The sequence below is a fragment of the Delphinus delphis genome, chromosome 11 (assembly GCF_949987515.2).
Source record: "Delphinus delphis chromosome 11, mDelDel1.2, whole genome shotgun sequence".
Taxonomy (NCBI): Eukaryota; Metazoa; Chordata; class Mammalia; order Artiodactyla; family Delphinidae; genus Delphinus; species Delphinus delphis.
In genome coordinates this window covers 81,258,346-81,274,935 of record NC_082693.1, presented here as the reverse complement: position 1 = coordinate 81,274,935, position 16,590 = coordinate 81,258,346, and the positions used below count along the sequence as shown (strand labels likewise).

Genomic DNA, 16,590 nt, shown 5'->3' with positions numbered 1-16,590 from the left:
CCCAGCCACTCCGCAGCATGTGGGATCTTCCCGGACCGGGGCACAAACCCGTGTCCCCTGCATTGGCAGGCGGACTCCCAACCACTGCACCACCAGGGGAGCCCGATGTCAAGGAATTCTTAAGTCTCACAGGGATATCTCTTCCTCTAGAAATCCTCATACACAAAGTTAGGTATCCCTCCTCTGTGCCCCCAAATCACCTGTCCTCCAAGCCAATAGGATCTGGAATGTAGTGGTATAACATAAATCATTGTTGGAGTAGAAATAGCACGTGTTGCTCCCACATTGATAGGCGGCAGGATGACCCCTCCATAAATGATGCCGCCATGAAGAAACAGCCTTCATCTGTGAGGTTCCAGGGCTCCAACCCCCAGCCTGCAGGTGACTGACAAATCCTGTGCTTTAGACCCTCAGATTCCCCCAGAGTCATTTCCACAAGATGAGTCACTGCCCTCTGCAGTCGTAGTCCAAATCCTTCTCCAGGATTTGAACTTAGTTGATATAAATCAGAGCTGGATCCTCCGTAGGTTAAATACTACCACCAATAATAATAATAATAATAGTAATTATTACGGCTAATATTTGTTGAGCTCTCTTTATGGTCCAAACTTTGTGTTAAGCATTGTTTACATATTATCACAATCTTTCCAACACTACTTTGTGGATAGTTAATTGTTATTTTCCCCAACTTCACTGACAGGAAACTGAGGCAAAGAGAGGTTAGACTTGCTATTTCAGATCCACACAGCCTGGCTCCATGCAGTCCTATTCTCATTCTCTGTCTCTGTCTTTGTCTCTGTCTCTGTCTCTCTCTCCTCCTCCTTTCTTCCACCCCCTCCCCCCCCACCACCCCATACTACCTCCTCTGACTTTACTGAGGTATATTTTGCATATCACACAATTCACCTATTTCAAGTGGACAATCAATGATTTTTAGTAAATTTACCATGTTGTGGAAGCATCACCATAAAGCACAAAGGAGGTAGAACATTTCTATCATCCCCCAAATAACCCTCATATTCACAGTTAGTCCCCATCTCCCATACCCCACACTGCCCCAGGCAACCATCAATCTTTCTCTCTCTATAGATTTGCCTTTACTAGACATTTCATATAAATGGCATCAACACACTATATACCATACAATATATTGTCTCTTGTGTCTAGCTTCTTCCATTTAATATGATGATTTTCAGGTTTGTCCATGTCACAACTTGTGTCAGTAGTTTGTGCCTCCTTTTCTGCTTTCTGTGGTATATTTTATTGTATGGACATACCACACCGTGTCTATCCATTGATGGATATTTAGGCTGCTTCCAATCTCTGGCTATTATGAATACAATTGTTAAGAACATTTGTGTGCAAATCTTTCTGTGGAAAAATCTTTTCATTTCTCTTGGGGAAATACCTAGGAGTGGAATTGGTGGACTGTAAGGCAAGTATATGTTTAAACTTTTAAGAAACGGCCAAATTATTTTCCAAAGTGGCAGCACTATTTTACATTCCCAGTGGCATATATGAGGACTCCCATTTCTGACATCTTCACCAATATTTGTTGTCTGTTTTTTTTTTTTTTTGTATAACCATTCAAGTGGGTATAAAATGGTATCTCATTGTGGTTTTAATTTGCATTCCTCTGATGACTAATGGCATTGGCCATGTTGTCATGTGCTTATTTGTCACTGGTGTAACTTTTTTGGTAAAATTTCTATTCAAATATATTGCCCATTTTTAAAATGAGTTTTTTGCCTTATTATTGAGGTGTATGAGTGTATATTCTCAATACAAATTCTTTATCAGATAATACGACTTGCAAATATTGTCTCCCAGTCTACTGTTTGTCTTTTCATTTTCTTTATGCTACATTTTTAAGTGCAAATATTTTAAATTTTGATGGGGTGAGGTCCAATGTATCAGTTTTTGTTCTTACATAGACTGTGTCTTGTAAGAAATCTTTGCCTAAACTGAGGTCCTGAAGATTTTCTCCAATTTTTTTGTCTTCTAAAAGTTTAACTAGGCAAAGACCATGTGAATCTCTTTTAAGGGTCAATGACTGCTAGGAGCACAAACCTTTTCTGCAGAATGTATTGCTCATGACACACACCTGAATCTGCAAAGGCTTTTTTGGCAGTGATTTAGATGTTTGATGATAATAATAACTAACACTTATGGAACACCCTCTAGGTGCCAAACTTTATGCACTTAACTCATTTAATCCCCACAACGACTCTCTCAGGTAGGTACTGTTTTTATACCATCTACAGATGAGGAAACTGAGGCACAGAGAGTTTAAGTCAACTTACTCAAGTTCGCACAACTAGGAAACTAGGCAGAGACGGGATACAGACCCAGGAAGTCTGGCATCAGAGCCTGAACTCCTAACTTCTACACTAGAGCTGTGGATAATAGACACAAGAAAATATAAAGCCAGACTTTCCAGAACCGAGGCTCGTTTTATTCATTTGTTCCTTCTCATGAGGGCCTACTATGTGGCAGGCCTTTTTGAGACACTGGTGGTATAGGCTGAACTGTGATATTTCCCTTAAAGAAACAAACCAGAAAATGAATGAGTCCATATGGTGTGGTGAGTGACACATGTGGTAGTGGGAGCAAAGGTAAGGACACCTAAATTAGCTTCCTAAGGGAGTGGGAGAGGGTTTCCTAGAAGAGGGGATGATAGTATAAGCTTTCAGGGATGAAAGAGCGAGGCAAACTAAAGAAAAAAAATGTAGGAGCAAAAACTTGCATGAGAGAGCATGGCGCCTGGGGGAAATTTGCATAGTTTCAGAGAGTTGGGTGAGTTTACCATGTGGTAGAAAACAAGACTGGAACAATGATCATGAGCTTTATATAATTTAGTGGTTACAGAAGAGCATTAAAATATGTGCTCCCCATCGCAAAGTAACAAATACAGCAAAGATAGATGAAATGATGTATGGAACAGAAACCCCTGAGGGCCATGAAACTAAAGCTTTGGTCTATGCTTAGGATATGTAGACTGAATATGCATTAGAAAAAAAATCCAGCCATTGCATGTACTCGATGACTTCCCATCATCCTGTACAGAAAGAGCCTCTTCCCTAGAGAAAATAAGATTGACTAGGACATCTTTAGAGGTGATTGCCCAGAACATAGCAATTCCTCATTCTCAGGGAACTTCCCTCTCACTACCACCCCCCCTCCTCTTTTATGGAGACAGGCCCCCCAAAGTCCTGTATATACTATAATGTTTCCCATCTCCTCTGACCACTGTTGGATGGACCAGCGATGGGCACCTGCACTGTGCTGAGCCAGTCAGATGCCAAATTTTCCTGTAATTTAACTTTAGAATTGAAAGACTGCTAGTTAATCTTGCAGAACCCTGGAACTGTAACTGGCGGGGGGAGGGTTACATTCACATTATGGACTGGAGATGGAGAGAACACTGGTCTGGCAAAGAGTAAGAGGAACGAAACACAATGAAACTTTAGCAGGCTGAGGATGTCTGTTTCTAATGGCCTTCCAATTCCTGTTTGTCTAGACCCAGCTGTCCTACCCTTGGGTTTCATGAATTACCCAATCCTTATAACAAATTGCCCTCCTTTTAGTTTACTCTAGCTAAGATAGTTTCTGCTCCTCACTGATAATCTTGACTTTATCAATGATTTAAAACCCAAGAGATAAAAAACCCAAAGGTTTTTGCTCTGGCTCTATTAGATGAGAAATGAAGATAAGAATGACAGTTTACCTCTTATTAGAAATATTGAAAGTCAGAAGACAATGGAATAATCTCTTTAAAAAATAGGGAAAAAATTGTCAACCTAAAATTATATACCCAGTGAAAATACTAATAAAAATTTAAAGTAAAATAAAAACATTTATTTGATATTTAGTCCTGAAATCCTGAAATGCCAATAGTGCCTGTACCTAACACCATGAGGGCAAGCCTGACCGTCCAGTTCAATTTTAGGTAGGACTCCAGTCTCCCAACAGTGAAAAAAGTGGATCTCATAAGCTGGTTGTTAGCCAAGTCATTCTAATCTACATAGACAAAAAAAAAAAAAAATATATATATATATATGTGTGTGTGTTTCTGTGTGTGTGTGTGTGTGTGTGTATGTATATATATACACATATATATATAATTTGTTCAAGAAAATAGTTTCATCAAACCCAATCAAAGTGTTAGGTGGAGAATTTTAAACAGGCTCAAAGCTAATGACCTAATTATTCACCTTTTAGGATAAGAAACTTCATAAGGAAACAGAGGTAATGAAGAAAATTAATCTTTCTGAGGCTCCTTCTCTCCTGAATTCTGTGGCAGCTTTTCTGAGCCCCATTCTACACCCCAATTCCATACTCCTCTCCCCCTGTCCCCAGAACATACTAATACCAACATAAAACTTTCTATTTTATCCAGTATTTCTCCCAATCCTTTAAAATTTGTATATTGTTGATAACTATCATTAGTACTAATCTGAACGTATATAAAACTTGATTTTTTTCACTGCACTTCTATTTTTGACATTCTTTTATTAATAGTCAAATGTGCATACAGCACGTTCAAGTATCTCATTTGATTCTCCCAACCACCTGTGTAACAAATAATCAGGTAGAGAAACCAAGACTCAATTTTGCCCAAGGTAACCTGGCCAGTAGAATGTGGAGATTGGGGACTAGGTCCTTAAACCCATTTCCTGAGCTTGTGTCACCACAATACACAGTACATTGTGATCCTATAAGTCCCACTTTGGGTACTAAAGACTGCCTTTAACATAACAATTCAGGAAAGATGTATTCAGAATCCTTGTGTCTTTAAAAATGTCACTGAGCACCTAATTACTGTCGGCCCTCCGTATCTATGGGTTCTGCATCTGTGGACACAGAGGGCCAATAAGGGACTTGAGCGTCCCAGAGTTTGGCATCCTGTGGGGGTTACCGGGGGGGGGATGGCTAGAACCCCCCCCCACACAGATACAGAGGTGTGACTGTATAGGTAAGCTTGTGATAGTAAGAGTGAAATTTTTAGAAATAAAACAGGGCGCTGTTTTTTGAGATTACATACTAATCTGTTTGCTTTCACTAAAAAGTTCCACCAAAAAATAGGGCAAACCAATAGCAAAATAAAGAGAATTTAACATATAACACTGACGTACCAGCCCCTGGATTAAAATTGCCACCATCCACCCAAGGCTGATAATAAGACCACCCTTCTAAGGGGAGGCTAATGGGTACCTTTATCCCATTCTGCAGTCATTGCTTCCTTATCTGTCTTGCTGACTTGAGTTTCCTGATCTCATTTCATACTCACAAGGGAGAATGAAAAACTAGAAATGACAAAGTAGAATGACCAAACAGATATTATCTCCATTTTACATATTAGGAAACTGAGGCTCAAACTCAAGAAGTTACACAGTCACATAGTTTTTGGTTACATAGCTACAAAGTTACATAGTTTTTTGGTGGAGCCAGGATTTAAACCAATTAATTACAAATGCTCACTTCATTATACAGCACTGTTTCCAGCCCACAATAAAGCATAGTTAGTCCCATTACATTTCAGCTCACTGTGAGCCGGGTACTGGAATTCAATTAATTTGGCTCTATGTTCCTAAGTTATAGGAACATAATTTTATACCATTATTAAATAAATGTGTCTATAATTCTTTGCAAACATAAGGTTGCCTACATGGACACCCTAGAAACATATCAAGTTCTATTTTCAGTTCATCACTGTAACTGCTTAAATATTTTTCCCAATTAATGAAAATTAAAATTTTTCCCAATGAAAAACATTTCCCAAATTTTCCCTATTAATGAAAACTTTAAATAAAGTCAAACAATCAAAATATGGAAATATAGGATGTCTTTACACAGCATGGAATAATTTGAGTATTTTGTATTTTTCATAGAAGAATTTACATGAATTCCTTATATTTATGAAACACTTTAACTTCACTCTTCACTGCTCCTTTGAGGTTATAAGTACCTAGAGAATGAGGTTGGGCAGACTATTCCACTTTACTGTTGAAACCAACGGGCATGGAGAAGACAAGTGTTGTATTTAGTTTTTTTGAGGTTTGGGGCAGAACTGAAGCAGAAATCACACCCACCTACTCATCTTCTGGCTGTCACTGGCTGCCTTTAACAAATTATTAACCTTTTATCTTGGAGAATCCCACTCCCAGAGCCCCCAGCACAAGACACTTGATGATCAATTTTTGAGCCTGTTTTCTTGCTATAAAGATAATTTATTTTTCTTTAATGTGTTACTTCCTGTTATATATTGGTATATATTGGCTCAGACAGTCTGAAATCCTTACTTCTGAGTAACTGGGGAACTACTGGTTCATTTCATCCAGTATTATTACAGTGTGGAAATATGTTCCAGTTTTGCTTTACACACCATGAAAGTTGACTTAAAAATAAAAAGATTCAAGGATATCTTAGATTGTGTCCAAGATAGAACACAGAAAATCTGATAATTTAATAAATGCAGTTGGATAATAATAAAGAAACCTGAAAATGTGAGAGAAAGTCAAGATCAGAGAGTATATTTTGGAGGATTTTTCACCACCTTAATTTTTCTTGAAAGCACAAATGAAATCCAGAGTGTCCAGATAATTTCAATACATGAAGTAGAGAACAGGGTTCACATATCTAGGGCATCAAGAATCAAGATGGAACAAACCTACACACCTTCGACAAGTATTTCCTGTGAGGTCCTATCCTTCTCATAGACTCAATATTACAAGCCAGACATCAATCTATCACAGTCTGTCAGTTTTCAAAAATGTACATGAAAAGGAGCTAATGTAATGGACTATTACTTGGGAGATAGTGACATCTCCTGGTGGTTTATAGACTAAATTTATTTATGCCAGACATTTTTTCCCCCAGAAGCCAGCCACTGTTTTACGTTTTTATTTTATTTTTCGGGATCTTTGTTCCCTGGCCACAGATTGAACCCGAACCCTGGCAGTGAAAGAGCGGAGTCCTAACCACTGGACTGCTAGGGAATCCACCAGCCACTGTTTTAAAGTAGGTTTATTAAACTCACACGTGTGGATTCTTAAATTTCTGAAATGTTCAACGAAGCATAAATTACTTTAAAAATAACAATATTCCTCACTTATTTTATTTCTTGTGTTGGTGTCATCCCTGGCTTACTCAGCCAACATTAATTCCACTTTTCCTGGTCATCAAGTCATTTGACCAGACTTTCCTTAATTCAAGCAATTTTCATGTAATCTCAGAATTCAAAAGGACCTTGGGAGTTACCTACCCTAATCCTTTCCCCAGTGTGTCCAGCTTAATTTGGGAAAATGTAATTCCTAACTAATCATTTGATAGCATCAAAAACAATTTTTAAAAGGCTCCCTGCAAGGTTGAGCTCAGGGCCCATCTCCTCTAAAGAAGTCTTCCCCACTCCCCTAGCCTAGGTTGGCCGTCCCTATGTTAAGATTTATCACAGCATATACCACACTGTCCTGTAATTGTCAGCTTACTCAGCTACCTTTTATAACCACAGTGCAAATTCCTTAATGACATGGCCTACATCTCATTACTATTTGTGTCCCAAGAATCTCATAGCCTATAACCTATTTTTGGCTTGTTTTTTGAAGAATAAACGTATTCAAATCACGCACGGTGAGGTATCTGCTCTTCATTCAAGTGGATATTATTTTAGAGGCCTATGTCCATCATAAGCCAGGTGAAGATATCTATCGAGTACTTACAGTATGTCAGGAGCCTTGTCAGGTGCTTCACACACGTTTATTTCATTTAATCCCAATGAGTCTGTAAGACGTGATCCTCATTTTATAGCTGAGAAAACTTATTCTGGTCAGTTGGTGAAAGAGACAAGATTTAAACTCATTCATTCCATATACTTATTTACACTTTACCTTGTTCCAAAATGAGAATTTCTAAGAACATAATACAAAACTTTTTTTTAAATGGAAATCAGAGCAAAGGAGAAATAAGAATTTTAAAAATCAGATAAAGCCAGAAGTACTGAACAATGCATACTATTAATGTCCTATATATTTGCTACAGATGGACTGCAAATTTGCCTGAACCTCCAAGCTGTTAATATGTGATTTGCTCCATTACTCAGACTTTAAAAGATAAGGGCAAACTAGTTGCTTAGAAGCACATTTACTCCTGATCTGAAACCTGAAGTTTCTCCTGTGGATCCTCAAAGAAACTATTTTATGTTAGAGTGAACTAGCGTCATCCTTGGCATGAATATGTTTCATAATACAGCCCAAAGCCAAGTGCAGTAACAGAAACTGATGTGTGGCCAAAATAACGCAACCCAGGCACAAAGGTCTCCACAGTGGGTTTAATTTCATTCAGAATTTCTAAAGAAATGGATGGATTACTCAATTTTGGGCCTCCTCCACAAAACTTTCTCAAAAATGAGGTTTTGAATGTTGGGCAATAGAGAGTTAAATGTTGTTCTCTGACAAGTATCTGGGTACAGATATCATTGCTGATTAGGGGCAGGTCTGTATGATCACTGGAGCTGGGGATAAAGATGCCATCCCCTTCTGACACTGGAGCAGTCTAAGGAGAATACCACTCAGTGAGAGGCCTTTCCATCTCTCCACAAAAGTGATCTTAAGAGCACCCACTGTTAGAGACAAGATTTTCTTAAAAACTATTTTGGATCTGTTCCAACTGAACAAACGTGTAAAGCAACCCATCCCACCTCCATAGAGCATAAATGCTATAATTTTAGCTTGAAATTTCCAAAAAAATATGCCCCCCACCAAACCCCAACTTTATCTGGCTCCAAAGTCCATGCACTCTATGCTCCTAATACGCCCGTGGACAAGCCCCACATTTGACTTTTGTTTGATCATTGCATTTAGTAAAACTGGCAGGGACTCGGAAGGGACCTGCATGAATGCTGATTCCTACATGCAAACTCTGGACATTAGAGTCTCATTCTCATATGAAAGCCAAGGCCACCACAGAAAGAACATATATCCAAAATACAGGGAAAAAAAAAGAAAGATGAAAACTGGAACTGCTCAAATAGGTATAGAGTAGCTAAATTATATTTCCACTCAAGGCACATTTCAAAAGAACTTTTAGAAAGGAAAGTTTTAATATAGGCTACATATATACAATTCCCTATAGCTTTTGTTAGCAGCACATATATCCATCCTATGGCCCCATTTTTTTTTTTTGGACAACTTTTTATTTTTTACTGAGGTAAAATTGGTTTATAACATATCAGTTTCAGGTGTAAAACTTAATAATTCAATTATTGTATGCACTAAAAAATAATTACAATAATAAGCCTAGTTAATATGTGTCACATTACAATTGACCACCTTCACCCATTTTGCCCAACTACCCCAATCCACTTCCCCTCCGATAACCACCAATCTGTTCTCTGTGAGTTTTGTTTTCTTTTTTCCTTTGTCTTTTAGGTTCCACATAAAAGTGAAATCATACTTGTATTTGTCTTTGTCTGACTTATTTCATATTGGCCCCATTTTTAAATGGCTTAATAGACTGAGGAGTCTTATCAGTGCAGGTAAGCTTAGGAGACAAAACCAGACATTTGAACAGGGAAATTTTAATGAATTGTCAACTAGTAGAAGTTACTAGTCCTTTTATGCCTTTAAAAGGCATAAAAAAGGACTCTAAGGAGTTCAGAAGTAGCAGTTGCAAAAAAAAAAAAAAAAAAAAGGCAGCTACTACCTCTAGGCTAGGAGAAAGTAAAAAGAAAATTAAGAAACTAAAGACTAGGAGAGGCTCTCTTCCCCACTCCAATCCCTCAAGCTGAGCGCCTTCTTTGGCGAAGGCGTGGTTTCCACAGGTACATTCAGCCACCAGTGGTGAAGACATTTGTCAGAGGGCCAGAGTGGGAGACAGCTGCTTGAGGGAGTGGCCGAAAGCAGCCCACTGGAGCTGCTCCCAAGTGGGGGAGTGTGACTGAGGCACAGCTGGGGTCCTCTGCTGGGGCTGCCGGGCTCCTGCAGTGAACAAAAATGGAGAAGCAGAATCCAGAAGTGACTTCTTACTGCTATTGCTTTGCAGTGCCACTTCAGGACCCTCTACCGACGAAGCCTAACATTCTGCCAAGCTGGCAAGGGAGATGCGTTTACAGGATCCAGCTCGAGTATCACAAAGCAGGGCAGAGAAGGATGGATTTGGAGCTGGGAGACAGTAAACTGATAACTGCCAGAGTTCACTCTTTTGGCGTCTGACCTTCCATATATACCTACATATCTAACACAGGAGCTACTGGCCACACGTGGCTATCAAGTACTCAAAATGTGACCAGCCTGAATTGATATGTCCTAAGTGTAAAATATACACTGGATCTCAAGACTAAGTACAAAAAAGAATGTAAAATATATCATTAAATTTTGTATCAATTCATGTTGAAAAGATATTTTGGCTCTATTAAGTTAAACAAAATATATTATTACAATTAATTTCATCCATTTTTACTTTTTTTTTTTTTTTTTTTGCAGTACGCGGGCAGAGCTCTCACTGTTGTGGCCTCTCCCGTTGCAGAACAACAGGCTCCGGACGCGCAGACTCAGCGGCCATGGCTCACGGGCGCAGCTGCTCCGCGGCATGGGGGATCTTCCCGGACCGGGGCATGAACCCGCGTCCCCTGCATCGGCAGGCAGACTCTCAACCACTGCGCCACCGGGAAGCCCCATTTTTATTTTTTAATGTGGTTACTAGGAAATTTTAAATTACGTATGTGTTCTGCACTCCAGGTAGTTAAGTCCTCTCTGAGTGGCTAGAGCAACCTGGCTGCTTTGGATAGAAGTTTCTAATATCTAACAAGCTCCATTTTGGTGAAATGGCTTTTTCCACTATGCCACCCCCTCCTCAAGGTTATATGCTTTAATTCTACTACATGTCTGGGTACTGCAAGCACTGCTAACCTGGCTCCCCCAACCATCTCATCCACAATTCAGAGAAACAGCCCAGAGGCTGATTTTGACCACGAACATTTCCGTTCTATCATCTCCCTCTTCCTCTTCAATGCCAATTTTTCCAATGTAAATACATTTATGGTACCAAATAAGTACTGAACACATAATACTTACTATATTAAACCATTTTGACAAAAGCAACTCCAGAATTCATACAATAAAAGATATAATGGTAGAAAGCATGGGATTGCAGATCAGAAAAAAAAAAAAAAAAATCTAGCTTCTATTCCTGGCTCTAACTTTCTTGGGTTAGGGCATGTAAATCTCTGACCCTCTGTTTCTACATCTGCATGGTGTTGAATTATTTCAGTTTTACTCAAACTATATCATGAAGTCTTGTTAGGGATTGTAACCAGTTTTTTTTTTTTTTTTAATTAGTAGGATATAATAAAAAAACAGAGTACACTATATGTATCAAAGATTTTCTGAAACTTTTGTTTCAGGTATAAATTTCATATACTGGGTTTGTAATGTAAGATATATTTCTTACTGAGTGTCACAGTTATAGCTTGAAAGCCAGCAACATAAATAATCTCTTAAGATCCTATACAGTTTGAATTCTTACAGATTTGTTTTGTTCTAAAATTATTTCAAGACCAGTAAATAACAAAGCATGAAATCACAACTTAATGTGGAAAGTTTCGTCAAAGCCGAAATTTATTTGGTGCATACTCTGTGCTTGCTATCAGGTACTTTCACATATACCTTTTCCTTTAATATGTAAAAGCAACCATGTGAGGTATTTTACAGGTTAAAAAACAATAACAAAAACCTATTTCCTTAACTTATTCAGGTGAAAAGAGGGTTATAAGCGTTCCAAAATAAAAACAAAACAAAACAAACAAACCCCAGCCAAGTACACAGTCTATTTCCATTTCTTTTTATGCATCCTCTAAATATATCACACACTTTAGCATTAGGAGAATAAAGAACCAATTCAAATAAAAGGGAATCTTTCTTGTAATTTTTGTCTACAGGTGCTTTTTAACCTACTAACTTTCTACTCTAAGCCCAAGGGACTTAAAATGCCATCAATATCTACCATAATTTTAAGGTGATCTATCTAGTACTTTGAAAATTTTGTTCACAGAGAGATACAAGCCTAAAAATAGCACTATTTTTTAGAGGCAGTTTCACAACAGAAAAAGGCAATGGTAACAGTTCGAGTGATAGAAATGATTTAAACAAAATACCTTCAAGAAAGTAAGAAAAAAGTGTAGAAAATCTTCTAAAAATGTAGCATCGTTACCTCAATGAATGAACAAATTTCAAGATGTGAAAATTACCTAAGAATCACGTATTTTTTCAAATAATCTATTTTTATATTTAGAAGTTCAAATTATATAAATTGTTCTATTAAGTTTTCCTTCTAATTAGGAGTTCAACACTGACAAAGTTATTTTACAAAATAAAAAGCAATTTCCTAATGAACTGTGACTACTGAATTGTTACAAAGAAAAATTCTTCAATGTTAAGCAGTTTTATTCCTTATGTAAACTTTTCTCAAGATAGATATTGTGTTACGAACGAGACAAATAATCAGGTGCAGGTATGAATGTATTTGCCAAAAACATCTGCTCTTCCTACTGCTTTTCATTTCTTGGAAAAGTTTCTTTAGCATTCCTATCAGTCCTTCTCCTAAAACCATGTAACAAAATACAGCTCATACAGAAACCAGATGTTAAGCTGACTTTTTATTTTTTAACATACCCTCTTATTGAATGCTGCCAGCAATATTATCAACTTACATTTTATAATCAAGTACTGTATGTTCAGTGTGTGTATACGTATTTTTTCAATGAATAAATGTAGTGTCAGCACACTAAACTTCATATGACTTATTTTAAATGATTGCTGGTTTCAGATAATTAAAAACCACAAACTCTATGGCTGCGATTATAATACATTTATAGTTCTCTGAAAGATCAGTTTAAAGTTATAACATAATGATGGAATATAACGAAATACAAATGACATCTATAGCATAAGATTCCATGGTTGACTAATCAGCAAATCAAAGAAAAATATCAGAGGAAGGCCTTGAAAAAGAAAGCATGTTTCCTGTTAGAAGAATTTATTCTTTCTTTCCTAAAAATGGCTAATTATGGACATAAAAATGTCTGAACAAAGGGTCCTGAAACTCCTAGAGAAGATTTAAACTTCAGATGCAGTAACTGACGAAGTCAGACGTTATCATAACGTATCAAGCTGAAAATTAATCTTTTAGTAGCCAGAAGATACAAGTGCTCATTTTTAGAGAAGTAAAGTTTATTACATTTGAAACAATACAGCAGAAATCTCAAAAGTATACTCATTAAATATAGTTTAATTCTTACAAATCTCCTTTTGAAAATGCAATTCATATGTGCTGCAACCTCAGAAGTTTGAATTCAAAATGAAATATGGAGGCAGTAGTCAGGGAAAGCACATCAGAGGGCTTTGTCAAATATCTGTACAAATCAGTACCTACCTCTTCTGTCTGTGATACAGTAGGAAAAAAAGTGATTCTAAACATATCCAAGTAAATGCAGAAAAAAACATTACTATTTGAGGCAGACCATGCTAAAATATAATTTACAATGATTAGTTTGCATTTTTGATAGTTAATAATGCCTTAGTTTGAACCAATGAAATCAAGGTTAAGTTAAATTCTGCAGTATTTGCTCAGTCTTTTGCACTAAACATTAGTTCATCTGAGAAGTAATAAGATTGGAAAAGCAAATGACCCGATCCTTTTCGTTAGGCTTATCATTTTCTCACTCAGTCACACTAAAGGCAAACAAATCAATACAGCATCAAGATTTTTCACATAGTAAAAATGAAGACTAATGACTTGTGAAGGCAGACTGTGTACCATGTAGTATTTAACAGATGAAACTTGCAATTACCATCAACTCAATTTTTTAAATAACACCAAGATTTACAAGCCAAAATAAACATTTGGTTTAAAAATTCTGCTATTCAAGATACTCAGGTGTCTTTTTTTCTCATTGAGATTGATATGGGTTGGGTCTTTTAAAAACCTGAAGAGGAGTTGGTAAGAGGAAAAAAATCCTCAAGGCTTTAAAAACCTCAACTGTTAAAGAGTCCATACAACTACTATGCTGGCATGACAACAGGTTTTTTTCTGTCAGACAAGACCATTTACTTTCCCACAGAAGTACTTCCTCCAAGCCAATTATATAGATGTAAATCAGCTTACCCATGATTAAAACTGAAGTGATCCTTCAAAAACAGGAGCATGACACCTCACCCAAAAAGATCTTTTAAGTCACTGCTAGCTGAACTGCTACTGGTCATAGTAGGTGGCGGCTGTGCAAAGTTCTGCGGGTTAAAGAAAGGATTAGTCTGCACACCGAAGGCAGACTGTCCTATCATGCGCGTCTGTGCTCCCATTACCGAACTGCCCACACCTGGAGACCCTTGAGCAGGCACAAACTGATTAAGCCACTGATTCGGTTTCTGTTGTGATAACTGGTTCATGCTAACTTTGGGTTTCTGAGGGCCAAAGAGATTATTAAGAGCAGACATATCTGTGGGTCTCTGCTGAGTCAGCTTCGTACCAGCAGGAGGAACACTCACAGCACTGAAGTTTGGCAAAGTGGAAGGTGTTCCCAATGTCATCTTGGCCACTCCAGGTGCGCTTGGACTGCTGAAGAAGTTCTGGTTTGTATTAACTGGCACATTGAATCCTGAAGTCTGAAAGCCCATGTTGGCATTTAGGCCGTTTGTTAAATTTCTCTTTGTATTATCAATTGGTGTAGAAAACATCATACCAAGGCCCGTGGAAGGAACAGAAGTGAAGGTACTTGAAGAAGAAATTTTAGGGGTACTAACAGAAAGACTGGTCAAAGATGACATATTATCCATCAATGTGTCTGTCAGGTCCTTAGTCTGAAAAATATGAGGAAATTACTTTATCTCCAAGAATTCCAAATTACTTAAAAATTAGTAAACATTTGATAAATTTTATTATAAAAGACAGTTAAAATTAAGCTCAATAGTCTACACTAAGACAGCAAACCACAGCTCACAGGCCAAATCCAGCCTGCCACATATTTTTGTAAGGCTTTTTAAGCATGAACATTTGTAATCAATCTGATGATAGGGAACCCAACTCTGAACTCCAATTAAATGAAATGTTGTCTCCCTCGCTGCACCTCCACCAAAAAACAGAATTGCATTTTCTCATTAGATCTGTATTACAGACAAGGATACTCTATTATTTTTGTATTTTGAATTTCATCAAAAGTTTGTGGAAATTTATTTTCTCTATTCTAAGTACCTACAAAATACTTTATTTTTGCCTCTTGGCTCACAAAGATTTTTCCCAGAGGAAGAAATTTAATGATTAAGAGGCAACAACAACAACAACAAAAAAATAATTTAAAGAAAGCTTCTAAGATAAAGTAATTTCTGCAATCAGCAATAGTGTAAACTTTCTATCAGCAGAGACCTTAATCACTGCTCTAACACCAGCACCTAGAACACTGCCTGGACCATAGCAGGAAATAAATACTGGTCAGGACATACAGGTAAGTGTTCCTAAATCAAGTCACAAACATGACTATAACAAAAAAGCTAAAAATTGAAAATTACTTTTTGCTCAAAACTACATAAATGCATGAATATAATATTCCTGGTCATTTCAAAGTGAGCAGCGTTGAATTAGTACCATAGACCTAATATTTTTTAAGAACCCTCCCATTAATCTAGCTTCCTCTTTGTTGGTAACAAGCACTATTACAAAACATATATTAGGCAGGCTACTGAGGAGTTGTTGGAAAATTCTTGACGCCCATACTTCTTAGAAATTACACATTAAAGTATTTTCTGAAATACATTTTTATAAAACACTAGTAGGTAGACTAAGTTCTATACTACCTTACTCCTTAAGAGTAGTATGCCTTATATATGGAATTCTAAAAAGTGGTACTGATGAACGTAGTGGCAGGGCAGGAATAAAGATGCAGACGTAGAGAACAGACTTGCGGGGAGGGGGGGAGCTGGAATGAAGTGAGAGAGTAGCACTGATGTATACACACTACCAAATGTAAAATGGATGGCTACTGGGAAGCTGCTGCATAGCACAGGGAGATCAGCTCGGTGCTTTGTGACAACCTAGAGGGATGGGACAGGGAGGGTGGGAGGGAGGCTCAAGAGGGAGGGGATATGGGAATATATGTATACATACAGCTGATTCACTTTGTTGTACAGCAGAAACTAACACAACATTGTAAAGCATTTATACTCCAATAAAGATGTGGAAAAAAAACTGTAGTATGCTTGAATTATGCAAAAGAAATGAACTCTGACCTGCTTGACTGGAGCAACAGGTGTGTGCACCTGGGGTTTAAGAGGTTGCTGGCTTTTCAACTTCTGTGCCTGCTCCTGTTCTTTTGCCAATTTTTGTTTTTCTTCAAGTGTAAGTGATGCCTGAAAACAAAACAAAACCAAAAAACTCAACTGACAACTTTCATAATTCCATTTGTAAAACAGAAGATTTCTTTTTGGTATGTCTGACAATACCAAGTAGTTTACAAACTACTCCTGTATTGGTGATTGCCACAGCGTAAGTTATACTTTGAATTACGGTAAAATTTAACTTTAGGTAGAAACTCACAGGATCCCTGCT

The 16,590-nt window shown here is 37.5% G+C and overlaps 1 protein-coding gene across 3 annotated transcripts in view; it reads right to left on the bottom strand.

Annotated features, from left to right (window-relative positions):
- Positions 1-11,466: 11,466 nt before the first annotated feature.
- Positions 11,467-16,590, bottom strand: part of SCYL2 (SCY1 like pseudokinase 2) — a 59,879-nt gene continuing 54,755 nt past the window's right edge. For 2 of the 3 annotated variants that reach the window (XM_060025451.1, XM_060025452.1), the window contains exons 17-18: positions 16,272-16,391; positions 11,470-14,849 (exon numbers count right to left, since the gene is read on the bottom strand). In XM_060025451.1, the coding sequence (XP_059881434.1) occupies positions 14,205-14,849; positions 16,272-16,391 (765 nt within the window). In that variant the 3' untranslated portion in view covers positions 11,470-14,204. Of the gene's footprint in view, positions 14,850-16,271; positions 16,392-16,590 lie in introns of all 3 variants that reach the window. The other variant, XM_060025453.1, reaches the window with a different exon arrangement.